Below are 15,041 nucleotides of genomic sequence, written 5' to 3'. Positions count from 1 at the left end.
ATATTGCCCGTTTGGATTGCAACAGTCCCCAGGGGAAGAGAGTCGTGGAGGGCTTGCAACGTTAAAAGCACTGCTCTCATCTCCAGGACATTTATATGCAGGTGGCATTTGAAAGGTTGCCAAGTGCCATGGACCAGCCTGCCCTGAAAATGCCCCCCCACCCGATCAGGGAGGCGTCCGATGTAACCGTGGCGACCGGGGCAGGAGGAACAAAGCATCTGCCTTGATGGACTTGAGGGGACAATATCCACCAGGACAGATGCCTTTTGCAAGCTGGAGTTATCATGATCTTGTGATGCACAGGGAGTCGTTGAAAAGACCATTGGGCGAAAAGCATCCACTGAAGGAGACGCATGTAAAAGCGGGCAAGGGGAAGAAGTGTTATGGCGGCCGCCATAAGAACCAATACTTTCAGGGCATACCTGGCCTGAATGTTGTCGCTCTGAAGAAGAACATGGATGTGGTTTTGAATATCTAAGATCCTTTGATCTGTTAATTTTGCTGACAGTTGTACGGTGTCCAAATTGGCGCATATAAAGGTAATAGATTGACAAGGCGACAGGGCAGATTTTTCGAAATTTATAGAGATTCCTAGCCCTCTGCAAATGTGAATAGTGTAATCTCTGGCTTGGAGAAGTTGATGCCTGGTGGTGGCAGTGAGGAGCCAGTCGTCTAGATATGAAAACACCTGGAATCCTTGACGTCTCAGGTGAGCCGTAACCGCTGCCATACATTTGGTGAACACTCTGGGGGCTGTAGTGAGACCAAAGTGCAGGGCTCTGAATTGGTAGTGACTGGCCCCCAGCCGAAAGCAGAGAAACCTTCTGGAGCGCCTGTGAATTTCCTGAAGGTCCACCGAGCACATCCAATTGTGCTTGCCCAGAAAGGGTAAAATGGACTGTAGCGTGACCATCTGGAATCTTGTTCTCTTTACAAACTTGTTTAGTTTGCTGAGATCTAATATTGGTCTCCAGTCCCCTGTCTTTTTCGGTACTAAAAAGAACCTTGAGTAGATTCCAGATCCTAGTTGGTCTGCTGGGACTGGCTGGATGGCTCTTTTTGCTAGCAGTTTTGATATCTCTGGTACTGCTAGTTCCCTTAGACCGGGTGGAACGTCTGGAAGGGTTCCCTTTTGCTGAATTGGGGTTTGGATAAAGGGAATTTTGTAACCCTCGGATATGATCGACTGTACCCATTTGTTTTGAGTAAGGGAAAGCCAGGCTTTTGGGTACAGCGACAATCTTCCCCCGACTGCCTCCGAAGGTGGACAATCGGGCAACATCTCAGGGATGCTGGAAGGGTTTGTCGGAGAGAGGCTCACTGCTACCCTGATTCTGCGGACCCCCTCTGCCCCTAGGGCGGCGTCTGTTGTTGTTACCCCCTCTGCCTCTGGGGGTAAACTGACCTTGTGTGTCAGGCGTGACTCCTTCAGATTTGCGGAACCACATTTTCCCTCCCTTCTGACCCTTGGGGTAAGGTCTTGAAGGGGTGGAGAAACGGACTCCTACGGCAGAAAGAGTCTTGCCATCTTGTTCGCATCTAGTCAAGGTGTCTTTCACTTGAGGTCCGAACAAGGTCGAACCATCAAAAGGAGAATTTGTGAAGGACGCCTTAAAGGGGTCTTCAAAATTACAAAGCCGCATCCAGGCGTGACGCCTTAATGCCACTCCTGTGCCTGCGGCCCTACTCGCTCCATCGGCTGCATATGAAATGAGCCGCATGGAGGAGTTAACAATAGAGTTTTGGGATCCTAGCTGTGAGTTAATTTTATCCTGGGACCCAGCAGCTGATGGATCCTGTAAAACTTCTCCCAACTCTTTGAGAACATCTCTCTGAAGGCGGGTGAAGTGACACAAGTAGTTCAGCGACCGCATGGCAAAGGTCGCTGAAGAAAACATCCACTTACCATACCTATCCATAGTCCTGGAATCCTTGTTAGGAGGATGGATAGGTACTGAAGGATCAGCTAGTTCCTTCTTGGTGGCTGCGGCCACCACCATGGCGTCAACCGGGACACCTTTGGTCAAAAATTGCCTATCAGGTGGGGCCGTAATGAATTTAGAAGGCCTCCTAGGAGTGGGTTCCACCGAATCCAGGGCCGTCCAAGCCTTCCCAGCCACCACATCCATAAGAGGGTCGAAAGGCGGAGACACCCAGGAGGTGGAGGGTCGAGAACCAAATGCCTCCAGGTAAACCGACTCGTCCTCGGAAGGATTAAGGGAAGGCCAGTTCCCCCTCTGCTTAAGGATTTCAAGGATGTCTGAGAAAGAGACATCCTCAGAGGGGGACGTTGGGATCCCTCCGACTCATCCAAGTAGGTATCGGATGTGATAGACTTGGGGGGTCTAGATGTTTCCTCTTACATGTCCTCTTACGCGGAGGCTCACCTAACGGGTCAGGAGAAGCCTCGGAAGAGGAAGATATTCCCAGTGGGGAAACCTGAGGCATTGGATCTCTGGGCCCGGGAGCAAGAGAGTGGGAAGCGACGTCAGCAGGCACTGTAGTGGGGGGAGCTGATGGAACTGACTGTTGACTATGCCCTGGGGCTAGTACACTCCTCATTACCTCAAAGGCTCCCCCATCAGAGAGGCCAGAGGGCTCCCGCTCCAAAGAGATAGGAACCCCAGGCCGCACTGACAGGGATGGCACCGAGGCAGATGTCGGGGCCGAGCTCACCAGCACTGACGCTCCGAGAGGGAGAACGGGGTCGGACAAGGGTCCGATGCCACTCGCCCCCTCGGAGCCAGCGAGAGAGACCAGACGCCCAGATCCCTCCAATGAAGGCATCAAGGAGGAGATCGGAGCAGAGGACGACGGAGCCGAAGGGGGAAGTATCGGCTCCGACACCACAACAGTCACGGCTCCGAGGAGCTCCGGCTCCAAACTCTATAGGAGAGTCGAAGGAGGAATAATAGGTGGATGTGTAATAGCTACCGTCTGATGAGACGGGCTATGAAGCATTTGGGCCAATGCCTGAGACTTTAATAGCCTACTCACCACTCTCTCAAGGTCATGGTCAGAAAGCCTGGACGACCGAGAAGATCGGCTCCGATGGCTCCGCTACGAGAGCAGGGGTGATCTCGGAGCCGAATGGATAGACTCCAATGAAGGGGATCTTGACCTCTTTCTGGAGGTGGGTGGAGCCGAAGGAGCCGAGGATACATCGGCTCCAGCCGGAGCCGACTGAGTGCAAGGATTCAGCGGTATCGGCGCCGAGTGGAGCCGATACTGGAAGCTGTGGCATGGAAGGATCGGCTCCGGCCGGAGCCGATCTTGTCACAGAAGGTGAGCCAGTAGCCGATGGCTTGGGACTCGGAGCCGACGGCTTTGCTGGCTTCGAGGGCTTCCCTGGAGCAGACTTAGTTGGGGAGCTCTCAGGCTTTAACAAGCCCCTCAGTATTAATTTGTTTCTGCGTTCCTGCAGGACTCTTGGGCTGAATGCGTGGCACACAGAACAAGAGTCCTGCAGGTGCAGAGGTCCCAGGCAGTAAACACAAGAAGTGTGACCGTCTGTCAGAGACATTTTCTGACAGCACGAGTCACACTTCTTGAAGCCTGAGACCTTTGTGTCCTTCGACAACAGTGTTGAGGGAGCACCAAAGTAAAAAACACACACACACACACACAAACACCCAATCCAAATATAAAAATAAAACAGGGATACTAAAGTACAGTTTTGTACCTACCATAAATGTAGATGTCCGATAGGTATGCATCTGCAGTCCTTACATATGGGTTGTCCTGCCTCAGGCAGCCCTTCGGTCGGCCGGATTCCAAAGTCTGGGTCCGGCGTCGGCTGATGTCGCCCTCTCCCAGACGTCAGAGCGCCTGGGGTATAAAAGCATCAGCCGACGCCATCTTCCTCAGTTTTTCTTGCCCCAGATGCCAGGTGCCCTCTAAGGAAGGCTAAATTTGGAGAGATGCAAAAAATTCCAAACATGCACAGTAATATAAAACAAAAACACCATAATAGATAACCCCAGCTAGCTGTAAGAGGGGTAAGTACCCAGGAAATACCACAGAGGGGAAGGAGGGAGGGTAAACCTGACTGCAGATGCATACCTATCGGACATCTACATTTATGGTAGGTACAAAACTGTACTATGTCCTTCAAAGATGCATCTGCAGTCCTTACATATGGGTAGAATACCATAGCCAAGCTGGAGGTGGTAGGATCTAAGAAAAGGATGGTGTAGCTAAAATGCCCTGCAGGACTGCCGTAGCAAAGCCTGCTCTGGATCTGGAATATAAGGGTAAGTTGTAATGCTTGGAAAATGTATGCACGGAGCTCCATGTAGCAGCTTCTAAAATGTCCTTGGTAGCCACCCCTCTTAAGAAGGCTGTGGAGGTGGCTGTGGCTCTGGTGGAATGAGGTCTAATGTTAGCTGGCACATTTTTCCATGAAAAGAGTAACAGAATCGAATGCAATTCCCTATCCATTTGAAAATTGTCTGTTTGGAAATTGCTTTTCCTTGTACACCAGCAGCATATGCTACAAATAGCTGGTCAGTTTTTCTGTAAGTCTTAGTTCTGTCCAAGTAGTAGCGCAACTGCCTGTGAATGTCCAGGGTTATGCAGAAGTTTCTCCCCTTTGTTCTGTGGATTAGGAAAGAAGGTAGGCAGGTGAATAGCTTGGTTTAGTGAGACCCTGGATACCACCTTTGGCATGAATGAAGGATTGGTTCTCAATGAGACTCTGTCCTGATGAAAAATAAGAAATGGTTGTACTGCCATGAGAGCCTGCAACTCAGATACTCTTCTTGCTGAGGTTATGGCCAGAAGGAAGGCAGTCTTCCAAGACAGGAACTGTAGTTCTGAAGATGCTGCTGGTTCAAAGGGAGGTAGAGTTAATTTTTCTAACATGAAGTTAAGGTCCCATGTAGGCACTGGTGGTTTCCTTGGAGGATTGATGTTTTTAATTCCCCTTAGAAACTGCCTTAGGAGTGGATGAGAGAAGACAGGTGGATCAGTATTGTATTCTGCTGAAATTGCTGAAGCATGAATTTTTATGGAAGAGTAAGAAAGGCCATTGTGGAGCATTTCTGCCAAGTATTCCAGGATATGTGCCATGTTCATCACTGTCGCATCTAGGCCCTTTGTGGTGTTCCAAGTGCGAAATCTTTTCCATTTTGCTGAATATGCCTTTCTTGTGGAAGGCCGACGAGCTTCCATGACGATGTCCTTCACTGTCTTAGATAGCTTATCCTGGTGAGGAGTCAAGGTATTCTCCAGGCTGTCAGCTGCAAGGTTTTCAGGCTGGAGTGCAGAGTTTTGTAATTGTGCTGTGTCAGAAGAAGTGGCCATAGTGGTAGAGGCCACAGTTTCGTGCGTGACATTGCTCCTAACAGTGGGTACCAGTTCTGTCTGGGCCAGTCCGGAGCTATCAGAATCACTCTTAGCTGCTCTGTCCTGATCTTCAGTAAGACCTTGGTCATTAATGGAAGAGGTGGGAATGCATACACTGTTAGAGTATTCCAGCTGAAAGAGAGGGCGTCCACTTTCCATGCCTGTGGGTGGTATGTCCTTGTGCAGAATTTCTTCAGCTGATGGTTGTGGTGGGAGGCAAAAAGATCTATGTCCGGCCTCCCCCATGATTGTGTTATCTGAAGGAAGATGCCTGGGTGCAGCATCCATTCGTGTGGACCCATGATATTTCTGCTTAGACTGTCCGCCAGTATATTGTCTTTTCCTGGCACAAACTGGGATTGCAGCTCTATATTGATTTTTAGGGAAAGTTCCCAAAGATTCATTGCCAGCCTGCAAAGAGGGTAGGAATGGGTACCTCCTTGCTTATGTACCACATAACTGTGGTATTGTCTGTCCTTATTAACAGGTGTCCTTTATGCAGAAAATGTTTGAAGGCCTCGATTGCATGTATCGCCCCCCAGCATTTCCTTTTGGTTTATGTGCATGCGCAATTCTTTCTGTGACCATAGTCCTTGAATGCATCTGCCCTCCATGTGTGCTCCCCATCCAAGGTCTGAAGCGTCCATTGTAATGGTTTGGCTGATTATTGGTTTGCTGAAGGGCAGGCCCCTGTTTGACTGGCTTGCTTGAGCCCACCACAGAAATTCCTTTTGAAGGCATGGAATGAGTGGTATCAAAGCTTCTAGGCTGTGACTGTGCTGAGACCATAAACTCCTTAGGTACCATTGTAGTTTCCTCATATGCAGCCTTGCTTGTGGAATCAGAAGAATGCAAGATGCCATGTAACCCAGGGCCTGCAGGATTTTCCTTGCAGTCAGCTGAGTTTGTTTTGTCAGATTTTCGAAATAATCCGGTAGTTGTCTTTGTTTTTCTTCCGTGAGAAAAGCCATTTGGGTGGTTGTATCTAGTTTCGCACCCAGAAAAATTATCCTTTGGGATGGAACAAGTCTTGATTTGTGAATGTTGACTGTATATCCCAAAGCCTGAAGTAGGCGGATGGCATAATTCAAGTGTTTTACCAAAGTTTGTTGGCTGTCCGCTTGTATAAGGCAGTCGTCCAGATATGGGTATATTTGAATCCCCTGAAGTCTGCAGTGTGCAATTACTGATGCCAGGCATTTCGTGAATACTCTGGGCGCAGTAGATAAGCCAAAGTGCAATGCTGAGAATTGATAATGCTCTGAATCTGCAAGAAATCTGAGGTGTCTTCTGCAACTTTGTCTGACAGGGACATGCAGGTATGCCTCCTTGAGGTCTAGAGTTACCAGCCAAGACCCCTTGCCCAGCATGGGAAGGAGTTGCTGTAGGGTCAGCATTTTGAATTTTGGCACAATGAGATAAGTATTCAGTGCGGACAAGTCGAAAATAGGCCTCCATTGTTTTTCTTTTCTTGGGACAAGGAATAGTCTGGAATAAAATCCTTGGCCTTGTTCTGTGAGAGGAACCTTTTCTATAGCTTTCATTTGCAATAGGTTGGAAATTTGTTTTAAAGCCTCTGCCCTTTGATTTGGTGGCAGGTTTGGCATGCCTTTTCTTTCTGGTAATGTATGAAAATGGAACCTGTATCCTTTGTCTATTATTTGCAGTGTCCATTTGTCCCTTGTAATACTGTGCCAATTTTTGAGAATAAAGATAGCTTTCCGCCCAAAGGTGCTTCCAATTGAGCCCTGGTTGGCGGGGTCAAGGTAAAGTCATTGAGTCTGTCCTTGTGCAGCAGTTGTAGGTCCTGCACTACCTCTCTGGTTAGGAGGCTGCCATTGACGTCCTCTGTAGGAGCCTCTAGCTTGCCCTCTACCTCTGGCACGCCTGTTCTTGCCTCTTTGAAATCTCTCTGTGTCTGGAAAGGACCAATTCTTAGAGGGCCAATTTCTGCTGAATCTTGGTGGTTGGACCTGGAGAAAATCTTTGACTGTTTGCACAGATTTAGCCTTTTCCTCAAATTTCTTTAAGACCTCCTGAGCAGTGGAGCCAAATAACTTTTGCTTGTCCAGTGGCACATCCAGAAGCTTTGCTTTAACACGATCTGGCAGAGTTTGTTCCTTCAGCCAAGCATGCCTACATATGACTGCACCTGTCATTGCTGACCTACATGAAGCTTCCAATGCATCATAACCACACTGCAGGAAATGGTTGCTAACCTGCTGGGAGTTATGTACCAGATCCTGAAGTGACTTGCGATCTAGGGGTTCAGGTGAAGACAGTTTTTTATGCTATTCATCTAACAAATACTCTTGGTACTGTATCATATGGAATTGACAATTTAATGCCCTCATAGAAAGAGTGGAAGTAGTATACACTTTTTTACCCCATCTCTCTAAAGCCCTGGACTCCCTTTCAGAGGGGAGTGGATTTTTAGTAGTGGCAGATGCAACCCCTTTAGGGCCCTGGGAAATAGTTTCAGGGTCAGCAGAGTGGGCCTTGTAAAGGAAATGATGTGAGTCCGGGACCCTGTAGTACCTATCGGGTTTGACAGGAGCCGGAGGAAGGAAGGGAGTCAGGGGTAATGCTAGACTCAGAGTACACATCATCAATTACATTCAAAACAGGAGGAATAGCCAAAGGTCTATGCTGAGGTAAATGCAAAAACGTCCTTAATCTCTTCCTGGAATCAGAGAATTCCTGGCCCTGCCATTTGAAATGCTCTCTCATGGAGTGAAGGGTCTCCCCAAAGGACAGCTCTTCAGGAGGGGAGGTAGAGGGAATAGATTCCTCTGCATCAGAATCCTCGTAGGCCGTAAAGGCCTCCTCCTGGTAGTCTGAAAGAGCAGAGTCATCTGAGGCCTCATCAGAGGGCTGGGGATCAGTGGGCTAAGCCCTGGGCCTTTTGTCTGGAGGAGGTTGAGAGCCCCTGTCCGGATGTGGCTGAGAGCCCCTAATTAAGGAAATGAGGTCCTCAGCTAAACTTAAAATCTGTGAACCTGTAGTGGATCCCTGAGGAATAGCCTTGGGAGGCAGAGATTTTGGCTGTTTAGCAGCTTTAGCCCTAGTGAATGCCTTTATGGACATGGATGCAGGAGGCCTGGCTGCTCCACGTGCTGGAGTAGTTTTGTCTAGGGAAATGGTGTTGGATGTTTCCGGAACACCGGTTTCTGAGGGAAATTCTATAACCGACTCAGAAGAGGCCTCCGGGGCAGAGGTTGTTGGTTGTGCGGTATCGACGGTCGGAAGTACCAAGGACTCTGTTTCAGCTGAGACCGAGACACTCGCGGTAGGCCTAGTCGTGGTTTCAGCCGAAACCACGGTCCGCGTGTGTCGGTCCTTGTCCTTCCATTTTTTTGGTTAAAAGAGAAGTCGGAGTCTCCGACGACATATTGTAACAGTAACTAGCCCCAAAAAATTCCTCTGCAAACTCCGCCCGACGCCTAAGAATGCGTCGGTTGAAGGAGGCACAGGCTGTACAGGCTTAGACGTCGTGCTCTGGGCCTAAGCAGGGGAGGCAGTAAGAATGGAAATCCTTATGAGGTATTTGTTTCCCACAAGTTAAGCAATTATTAACTTTAAGCGTTTGAACTGACATCGGCTGAGGCAAGAAAGAGTCCCCAACGGGGTACTTAGCTTTTGAAGTCTTCGGTAGCTGAAGTTACAGGAGCTGGCTGACCGGCACTTGCGAACTGCTTCTGCTTCGGGCACCACGCGGCAAGAAAGACCGAGGAAGATGGCGTCGGCTGATGCTTTTATACCCCAGGCACTCTGACGTCGGGGAGAGGGCGACATCAGCCGACGCCGGACCCAGACTTTGGAATCTGGCCGACCGAAGGGCTGCCTGAGGCAGGACAACCCATATGTAAGGACTGCAGATTCATCCTTGAAGGACATCACACACAAACACTACACAGAATCCCTGATAGTACTAGGAAAGGGGGAAGCTTAAGGCCTAACCTAGGGGAAGGGATATATAACTGGGATAAGGGGAACCACTAACGGGAATAGGGTTTAAAATTAACCGTTACCAGTTAAAACAATAAAAGGAGTGGAACTAAGACAAAAGGGAGTGACAAAGTCTGAAAATTAAAAACTTACCAAGAGCCGGTAAAAACACACCTCGCAAGCGAAAGTGGCAAATGAGATCTGGGAAGTTATCGCCTAGCATCATGGGATATAGGGTTGCCTCGAGCCGGTAAAATTAGCTCTCAAGCTTTAGTAAGTGGCCGAGTCGGAGCCGAGGATCGGCTCTGAACCCATCCAGCAAGAATGAAGGCGAGATTGACAACTTAACATTCTCAGTTAACCTTCTCCCCACACTTGTACCACAAGTGTATAATAGATTATAATCTGTTATTTAACTAGATAAGCCAATATATATATAAAAAAAAAATTCCTACTATGTAGGCAACTCGTTATAAACTTACTGTGTTATACTAAACTGACCTACACTTTACACGCTTAGTCAAGTATGCGAACAATATTTATGAATGCAGTTGTTAATATGATTAATGCTGTCCTACTTGTTCTAGAACTTATGTTGTGTTCTGATGGTCATCTGTATCAGAATTATTCACTGGTTAAAAAATGAAAATAAAAAAGTAACAAAAAGAATCAATTAATGCAAACAGCAGCAAAGTACAAATTAGCAAAGAAGCAATAGGATTTCAAGCACAAGCGATGTTGCTGAACTGTAGAAATTGTTAAGATACGTATTAGTTTTTGAACTGCTACACACCATGAAGTCATTTGGTATAAACAATCCAAGTTGACACATTAGACAAGCACATGGTTCAGCCATTACCCATTCCTTTTTAGAGAGACTATTTTTCAATTAAACTTTTAAGGCCATTGATAACTTCATACTTCACCAACTAACTATCCTGTCTTAAAGCAAAAACTCTCACCTGGGTGTATTTAAAGCATAGTTTACTGATGACTGGTGCAGGCTGTCCACAAGAACAAAGCATGAGTGATCATATAAAGCCAGCCAGGTCTATATCACATAGTCGAAGTTTTGTCACTTCCAACACCATATGTTCGAACCCATATGTTCTAAGTTACAAAAGTTCGACTATGTCAAAAAAAAGGGAAAATTTCCCTTTACTGTACTGTAGCGCGGTTTCGGAGTTGGTATATTTAAAAAGCTGAGGGGATGCCGGGAGGCTTGCCTCCCCTGCTTACAACTGTCAGGTAAGTTATTTCTTTTTTTTTTTGTATTCGAAGTATCACAACTTCGAACATATGGTTTCGACCATATCACGTTCAAAGTTATCATACTTCGATTATGTGCTATAGACCCAAGCCAGCCATGAGTAAACTCTGCATTACCCACACCTGAATGAGAATCACTGTTACTACAAATTGACATCACTGTATTGTGACTGCAAAACAGTAATTCATTTCTTATCCGTTTCCTCCTGCTGATGTGAGAATCCACTTCTTGATAATATACTGTGTATGCAATACATTAAGACACTAGCAAATTATATAAAAGGAATACATTCTTGATGCAAATATGCATTTTCTAAGGATCTGTTTCCTTTTAAACATTCTTTTCAGGGCTCTTTAGGGAACAGCAATTGCTGTTACTTAGTTACGATTTTACCAACTGGGTATGAGACTTGCTGTTAATTTTTAACACGTGTTTTCATGACTTATTTAGTTGTTAGTAAGATTAGAATATTGCTATGTTAGGTGCACTACTTTATTTTTGTAGTTTTGTTTAGCAACTGCTAATTTTATGTTTTGGCCTTGTGCTTCTTTCTGCAAGTAATGCTCCATTTACAATGAATAATACATGGACGAATGACCAACTATAATTTATATGTCTGAATATTAATTACTTCTTACTGTTTAGTCTAGTTTTCATACATATACAGTGTACCGTTTCAGTTAAAGGAAAACTACTCCAAGCTGAAAACACTGACTTTTTTTTCTGCAGTACTAATGTTGCTTTCTAATGTGTTACCAAATAGAATAGCCCAAAAGGATACCATGATGATACGATTTTATTTTTTATAACATCCATGTTGTGACATTGGGACATGTAATGCATAATGGAAAATGAACATTTGCTGGAGTTCTGGTCCTTTCTCTTCAGTAAAATTACAATAACAGAATTGTGACTTCTTAGCTACCAACGTGCATTTTGCAAAGACATACTTTGATTTGATTTTTGAGGTTCTTGCTGAAATTTCATGAACCTTAACTGTGACTCTCAGAATATTGAGACTTTACATGCAAATGTATAGTAAAACCAAGGATGCAGAAATCTGAGAGGATTCTCCCTACTCTGTGCAGTGATCTCAGAGTCTGTATACGCAAGTACAATGGGTGTGGGGTACAAGCTTTAAAAGCATTATGGCAAATTTCAACATTTGCTACATTATCTTTGCAACATTTATTTTTCCATTTGTGAGGCAATAATTACAAGTCTCACATGCCTGATCATTACAGTCAATAACAGATCATTTTAAGGTGTATGTGAATGTTAGGCCTGAAACATTTTTATTGATTTTGGTTGTATTCCAAAGTGCAGCTCCAAGCCATAGTTTTTAGTTGAGGTGTGAAGTTAAGCCATATGTATATGGTAATGGGCACATCAAGAGACTTGACAATTCAAAGATTTAAATACTACTGACCCTCTAGCTACGTTCTGTTGACCTGCTAATTACACTGCATTTTCTTAAGATCAAAGAAACCAAAGTTTCTCCCCTACCAGACTGCTTAAACTATGTTATACATAATGTTATCAATACCAGAAGAAATTAAAAGATTTCTCAAAAAGCTAAACTACAAAAACAGCGTGCGGCAAAAAACAGCTGTATGAGGAAAATCGATATTTGGGTTAATTTGTCCTTTAAGTAACAAAGTACAAGAGAAAAAGCTGTATGCCAGATCAGCTCAACTTAAGTGAGCTGATGAAAGCAAAAAAGGTGATTAGATGAAAAGGAACACTAGACCACTACAATAGCGACCAAGCCTTATTCCATGAAACAGATTCATGTCAAGTCATCAAATTGAATGCAGTTCAGTAAAAAAAAAATGTAAAATGCATTTTTGGCAAAGTGCCCCCTGCACTCTCCCATGATGGAGTAAAACCCACCCCCACCCACACACCTAACTGATATATACCAACTCATAGTTTGCACAATAGTGAAGAAAAGGGCAACCTTGAGGATTACCAAAAGTGTTTTCTGCAATTTCTTTTCTACTAAATGGTAATCTGTAATCTTTATATACATTTTTATTGAGCTGCTGTTCTCTCTCTCACTGCACAGAAATATTACCTAATACCTCTGGACCATTCACCACCACCCTTCTCAAAAAAACAAAATATTACAACAGGGTTTACAGTAACAGCAAGGACATAATACTGCATAGAAATGTTAAACTGTGTGAAGAACAGCCAACCCTGTCAGGCTCAGGAAAATCAGTTTGTTTTTTTGTTTTTTTACAGACTAGACAGATTCCTAAAGATGAATGTTACAAAGAGTGACACAGCTCCAAAGGCAGCAATACTCCAGTCAGACATTTTCTAGCAGACAAATGTTACTGCAAAATCAGAAGTCAGGAAAAGAGAGGGACCTACCCAATGTATTTTCCTTCATGTCAGCATTATGCAAATAACAGGGTCAAAGAAAAAAAAAAGAGACAGAGAGCAAGACTTAGTATTAACTTACCACATGTCTGCCTCCAGACCCAATGGCTCATAATTGACAATTTCTGGAGCTGCAGGAAAAATGCATACAGCCTGAGAATCCTAAGATCAAGGCATTATGAAAGACACACACAAATAACACTACTGTTCAGTAAGCATGCAAATAACTGCACAAGTCAAAACTTTGTTTACTTTCAAATAACACTGGGATGAACAGAGGCTTCCATACCAATCATTAATACTTCTGTTTTGTATAAACTTCCCAAGTATCCACAAACATCTTCAAAATTTGAGAAGTCAATGGGCCCCATTCATTTCCTTCCAATAAAGGGCTACTTTTTCTCTGCTCTTCATCTTAAGTCTGAAAAGGGGGGATGAGACCACAGTTCTGCAGCCTGCTGAGGAGGAGGATGATAACCTCACGTCACTCCTTTCACTTAATGAGTACAATCACTCTCTGAGGAAGGGAGAGAAGAACAGGTTGCCTGCCTCAAGCACAACATGCAGGAAGAGTCGAAACAGGTCTACTTTGAAAGGTTGAAATTCCGAAATTTCAAAATTCAGCCTGCCAAGACCAGAATACCGAAGTTTTGGAACTTCAAACGTTCTTAATAGAGATCGCTGTACATCGTGGAATGGGAAATTTACAGTTTTCCTCGCTGTAGTGCGATCTTGGGGGGGTGTAGAGGGGCTTGCCCCCCTGCAAAAACGCAATTTTTTTTTTATTTTATTCAAGTTTCAAAGTTCTAAAAAGTACAGTTTTGTACCTACCATAAATGTAGATGTTCGAGTGCTAATACAGCTGCAGTCATAACAGATGGGTTATCCTGCCGTCAGGCGGGTCCTCGGTCGGCCGAATTCCAAAGTCTAGGTCCGGCGTCGGTTGTCATCGCTTCTTCCCTGACGTCAGTGCGGCAGGGGTATAAAAGAACCAGCCGACGCCATCTTCTTCAGTTTTTCTTGCCCCAGATGTCAGGTGCCCCCAGAAGGAAGGCAAAACATAAACTTATGTAATAATGCAATGTAAAATAATCAAAAAAACAGTAGATTGCAAGCAAATACACCATAAAAGAATACCCCAATCAGGTTGTATGAGGAGGTGTTTGTCATAAGGCCTGTCCCAAGAGGGGATGGAGGGAGGGAAACCTGGACTGCAGCTGTATTAGCACTCGAACATCTACATTTATGGTAGGTACAAAACTGTACTATGTTCATCGTGCATACAGCTGCAGTCATAACAGATGGGTAGAATCCCAAAGCTAAAAAGGGGTGGCAGGCACTAAGTGGAACTAGGAGGAGCAAGGATGCCCTGCAAGACTGCTGTGGCAAAGCCCGCTCTAGATTTAGAGTAAAGTGGAAGGTGATAATGCTTGGAGAAAGTGTGCACAGAACTCCAAGTGGCTGCTTCCAAAATGTCCTTGGTAGGAACCCCCCTGAGGAAAGCTGCAGAGGTAGCTGTGGCCCTTGTGGAGTGAGATCTGATGCTTGTAGGCACAGTTTTTCCATGAAATGAGTAACAAAAGCGTATGCAGTGGGCTATCCATTTTGAGATTGTCTGTTTGGAGATAGCCTTTCCTTGAGCACCTGTAGCATAGGACACAAAGAGTTGCTCGGATTTTCTGAATGGCTTTGTCCTGTCCAAATAATAACGAGGTTGTCTGTGAATGTCCAAGGAATGTAGTAGTCTTTCCCCTTTGTTTTTTGGGTTAGGATAAAAGGTAGGTAAGTGGATAGTCTGATTCAAGGCTACACTGGATACTACCTTTGGCATAAAGGAAGGGTTGGTTCGTAAGGAAACTCTGTCCTGATGGAAAATGATGAAAGGTTGCACAGCCATGAGGGCCTGTAGTTCCGAAACCCTGCATGCTGAGGTGATAGCCAGAAGGAAGGCTGTTTTCCATGACAAATATTGCAGTTCTGTTGAAGCAGCTGGCTGAAATTGAGGCAGGGTCAGTTTTTCCAAAATGAAGTTGAGGTCCCAAGCAGGTACTGGTGGTTTCCTTGGGGGTTTTATATTCTTAGCCCCTCG

At 45.2% G+C, this 15,041-nt stretch overlaps 1 protein-coding gene across 1 annotated transcript in view; it reads right to left on the bottom strand.

The window, feature by feature from the left end:
- Positions 1–15,041, bottom strand: part of DAPK3 (death associated protein kinase 3) — a 923,922-nt gene that overhangs the window by 139,602 nt on the left and 769,279 nt on the right. Inside the window, exon 5 of the mRNA XM_044054084.1 lies at positions 13,035–13,083. Within this exon, the coding sequence (XP_043910019.1) occupies positions 13,035–13,083 (49 nt within the window). The remainder of the gene's footprint in view (positions 1–13,034; positions 13,084–15,041) is intronic.

Source organism: Protopterus annectens, chromosome 13.part0 (assembly GCF_019279795.1).
Source record: "Protopterus annectens isolate FY-2018-M chromosome 13.part0, PAN1.0, whole genome shotgun sequence".
NCBI classification, from domain to species: Eukaryota; Metazoa; Chordata; order Ceratodontiformes; family Protopteridae; genus Protopterus; species Protopterus annectens.
Note: the sequence above shows the minus strand (reverse complement) of the source record. Positions and strands in the feature narration are given on the sequence as shown.